This window comes from Botryllus schlosseri, chromosome 15, assembly GCF_051294905.1.
Source record: "Botryllus schlosseri isolate E-star chromosome 15, Bs_hap1, whole genome shotgun sequence".
Classification (NCBI taxonomy): domain Eukaryota; kingdom Metazoa; phylum Chordata; class Ascidiacea; order Stolidobranchia; family Styelidae; genus Botryllus; species Botryllus schlosseri.
In genome coordinates, this window is record NC_137250.1 from 19,224,342 (window position 1) to 19,228,693 (window position 4,352).

Here is a 4,352-nt window from a genome sequence, read left to right on the forward strand (position 1 = left end):
CGTGGATTGCAGTTGTTGCTATATTTGCCAAAACAATCAAACGGGAATGCATTGATTTGCATTAATTGTATTAATTAATTTGACACGCTCATTTGAGGTGAACTCAAAATGATCCGGCGTCGTGACGCAAAAATCGCCTTCCAACCAATAATTATGTCATTGCCAAAAACACATTGAAACCCTCACCCGTTGTGGACTTGAGTAGATCTTATTGTAGATATCCGAACGGTTATGGCAACAAAATTGGAAGCGATATCGAAACCTCACATTTACTATAAAAGATACCCTTCTCCAGTGGACTGGCATATCTTAAAAAGGCAGATCCTACTATAGCATCCCAACTAAAAGCGATAAAACGTAAGTGCAAAACTAGAAATCGAAGCTCATTTCGTTATTTAGAACTTGAGCAACGTTATAGTAAATAACCTGATTATCTGCCAAAGAATCATTAGAATGACAAGTCGAATATTAATAATTTTACAGAGTATTAATGACGTGGTGAGTCGGATTTGTGACACTGCATAGTCTCATAAAGATTCTATTTCAATACTGTGGCGTCATCATGGTCGTTTCTGCCAATGTCCGCGCGGTAACATTAACAATACGTACACAAATCATTCGTTTCATCCTGTCTACAATCTCTCTAAAACGCACACCTTCCGCAGATGTCTTCGTGTGCCGCACAGAAACTGTTGACATATTTCGCAATTACTTTTGCGGCGCTTGCGTGTTGCGCTGATTGTCTCCGTCTACCTGCCGAACGAATTGATTTGGATGATAGCATTGAGTAAGTAACTTGCCCATTCTGCGTTGCTTTATTTCTCGCATTCGTTACGTGCTGTTTATTCTTATGGCTCTTTCAATTTGTTCTTAGCGGCGAATTGGTAGCGGATAACTATCTAACGCATGGTGGGATCGGGTCAGTTTTGGGGAAATCATCGCTTTCATTTTCTTCCGAATACTCCAGGTATTTCGTTTTTATTTTTGTTCTTGATCTGATCTTTGTGGCATATAAACCGGCTGATATAACCTAGCAACGCACGATATACATTATACATGCACAGTTGTTGTTGTAGTTGTTGTTGTTTATTCAACAACAAATTTGGCGCTTATCGCCTGACGGCCTTTTGCACCACCGTCATTGAACATAGTACACAAAGAAAGGAGGTAACACGAAATTACGATCAATAGCAAAATGAAGTGGAAAAACACGAATTGATAACGTAAGAACATAACAGAATTAAATTATAGCCTACAAGTACACATGCACAGTTAAACACTATCTGAGCATACCATGCCTAGCCTACATGATGTGCAGATTCCGCCGGATAAGAAAATGTGCAAAAATAGCCTTGTATGGATTTCGAAGTCCTGCGCCACAATCCTGCTATAAATGCCGAGCGCCAAGCGGGGAAGTCGCGGACAACAGTTTTACCGATCAGGTCTTTTGGTCTGACCCGGCCGAGGTTGAACCCACGACCTACCAATCAGATCTTATATAGTTCTTCATTATTTTTCTGTGCCTACATTTTCCACCGAGTGTGCTAGTAAATATGTATCGCAGGGATTTCTAATCGTATGTCCATTTTTAGACGGAGACTCGGGAGAAAAAGTCACATTCGTCATTACCTTGTTTCGTCGATTAAGGTGAGTAATTTTAAACCGTTGGCATGCACTCCTCGCGCAATGCACATATGCACAAAATTCCGTGTCCCCGAGTCCCTTTTATTGGCAGAATCACGGATTTAGTTGCTGAGCTTATAATATTGATTGGAGAGTTACGACTCATAATTTGATTATTTTCCTTCATATTTGTGATATAAGATTTATTCTATACCAATTCATCCAATTATGCTGTGCATATTTATATCTATGTAAAGTTTGAATCTTTTGTAGGCTGAATGCAGAAAAGTCCTTGATTCGCCGGAATACTGTCCCTATATTCCTGGATACAAGGGCGATATCAAATCTTCTAAATCCAGCAAAGGGGTGATTTCTCCATGGATGCTGAGGCAAGTATATATAATATATTTATAGTAATTAACTGCTTCACGCCAATTTTGTTCTGATCCGTTTCGATATCTCGACACAAAATCCTTATCCAAATACTAGCATTAATCCGTCACTTAACCTTGTTATCGATCTTCTGTTATGCTATATAGGCCTAAGCCTTGTCACCAAATAGTAGAAGTCTTCGATTAAACACGTTGAAAAGATGACATGCATTACAGATGGAGTTAAATTATAAACCTTGAAAGTAACTTGTTCATGCATTAGAAGTTATGAGCTTGTCCTGATCTGGCACTTGAGGGAAATGTGAGTCCGCAGGTTCAGTCTTGTACTGTATGCACAGTCGTACACCTCTAATATGCAGTCACGACAGGCCTATCAATTAGGTCAGGGGTATTATCCAGGAATTGAATTGGTCGTTCCTGTTTTAGGGGCCATAGTGCTTCGTAGCGGATATTCAAAATTTTAGTTCATCACACTGGACATTTTTTTTATAACATAACCACTTGCGTAATGGTGATGCTTCCAGCCTCTCGATCGGTGTAGGTCGTGGGGTTCGACCCCCGACCGGGTCAGACCAAAGACTCGAAAACTGGTATCCGCGGCTATCCTGCTATGCGATCAGAATTAACGGATAGAATGATAGCATGGAGGAGAAAATACGGTGGTGCAGACTAAATGACCTTGCTTAAAGGTCGTATCGCATCTCCATCTTCAAAGCATCTCGATGGTGTAGGCGAAAATAAATCTGAATTCTCTCTCTCTTTCTCTCTCCCGTGGTCGATGTTCCCCCAGAACACACACACATGTTTACATCTTGGCTGCCCCACGAAGTGGCTAGTGGTCACTGGTCATAGCACATACCCGGTTAAAACCGAATTGTCTACCCTATGGCATGAGTAAAAGCTGCACAAGTCCCATTCTGCCCAACGCTAGTGAAGATGTCGTGTGCGAAACAATGTAGATCAGTGACGCAGTGACCCGTACGTAACCCGTAGTTAATCGTAAATTTAAATTTCAGCAAGGATGTTGATGTGGATCGTGAACCTGAGCACTTGTTCCAGGCTTGCTGCGCGTGCTCTCATTGCGTTAACGTGACAGGGGAAGTCCCAACTCCCATGGTAGACCACTACAGCGTACCCGTGGTCGCCTCCATATCAGTGTTCAAGGAAATCAACGGCGAACGAAGGAGAATACCGTTCAAATTGTTCGCCGGCTGCACGTGTACTTATAGACCGAGAATATAGCTCCACCTCTCATAAATCAAAATATGTGGTAAACAAGCGTAGTCCGAAATATTTTTAATGTCGTCGATGATTATTTTATATAATTTTGTATTATTTTTTTTAAATCAGTTTTTATACGCAATTTATAGCAACTTATGATTTAAAAATGAAAATGATTATAATTAGCCCGCATGAATGCTGTCCATTTTCTGAATAGCGAACTGTGCCAAACACAGAGGGACACGCCCTAAAATTTCGAGAGTTCATGACGGAATAGAAGCAGCTTTTGTGGATGGAGCCTCGTGTTCGATTAGTACAATGGTGAATAAAGAACTTTGGTTCTAACCCGGGTTCCCTGGAACCACAGGGATTTCCGCAGCCAGTCTCAGTTGTTCCGTTGCAGGTCAACACACACACACGCTCAATTGTTATATATGGTTCGTAATAACTGATAACACGAACATTGGCTACAGGCAATCTGACGCGTTTAGTGTTCGTCTGTTTAACTTGCGACCATTGTGGTGGTCCGTCGTGTGAGTGGCGTGCTCAGAGGAGCAACAGGAGTTAAGTAGTGCGGATTGGATCGAAAAATTCTCTGGTCCGACTCCGATCTTGTTTTTCAATTCTCTGGTCTGGTCAGGAAAAGAACAGATCCAGCTCCGGCTAAAAAATGAAACAATCCGGCTTCCGTCGATGCTCCTCCCTACACGGTACGCCGGTACGGTGGTTCCGTGAATTTTTAAATAGGATTCGTTTATTTTCGTACTGGCTTGGCGGTTACTTGCGTGTGGTTGGTAGGTAGTTATTTACTTACTAAAGTCATGCTTATCAATAAAGATTCTAGCCGGATCGAAAAAGTGCAGATCCGGCTCCGGCCGTATCAGAAAAATTACTTATCCGGCTCCGATCCGGCCCCGGCCAAAATTGGAAAAATCCACACTAATACCCAATACGACTCCGGTCCCTGCTCCGCACTAGTGTCAAGCTGTTGTGTCCAATACACACGAGAAGGCTCTGTCTATAGCAGAAGTCACACTGATTGGCAAGAAATATTCATTATACTGTTTTCGTTTTATGTGAAAATCATGTTGGATGTGTAATGTGGTAACTTTTTGT

At 41.7% G+C, this 4,352-nt stretch overlaps 1 protein-coding gene across 1 annotated transcript; it reads left to right on the forward strand.

Annotated features, from left to right (window-relative positions):
• Positions 1 to 304: 304 nt before the first annotated feature.
• Positions 305 to 3,704, forward strand: LOC145457918 (uncharacterized). The gene is made up of 6 exons (XM_080336211.1): positions 305 to 357; positions 666 to 787; positions 875 to 967; positions 1,593 to 1,647; positions 1,897 to 2,016; positions 3,036 to 3,704. The coding sequence occupies exons 2-6, from the start codon at positions 666 to 668 to the stop codon at positions 3,255 to 3,257; spliced, it is 612 nt and encodes a 203-aa protein (XP_080192337.1). The 5' UTR covers positions 305 to 357; the 3' UTR covers positions 3,258 to 3,704.
• The last annotated feature ends 648 nt before the right edge of the window (positions 3,705 to 4,352 follow it).

Coding starts and splice junctions, on each gene's coding strand:
- LOC145457918 (XM_080336211.1), top strand. CDS start 666: ATGTCTTCGTGTGCCGCACAGAAACTGTTGACATATTTCGCAATTACT. Junction 788..874: donor GATTTGGATGATAGCATTGA/GTAAGTAACTTG, acceptor ATTTGTTCTTAG/CGGCGAATTGGTAGCGGATA. Junction 968..1,592: donor TTTTCTTCCGAATACTCCAG/GTATTTCGTTTT, acceptor GTCCATTTTTAG/ACGGAGACTCGGGAGAAAAA.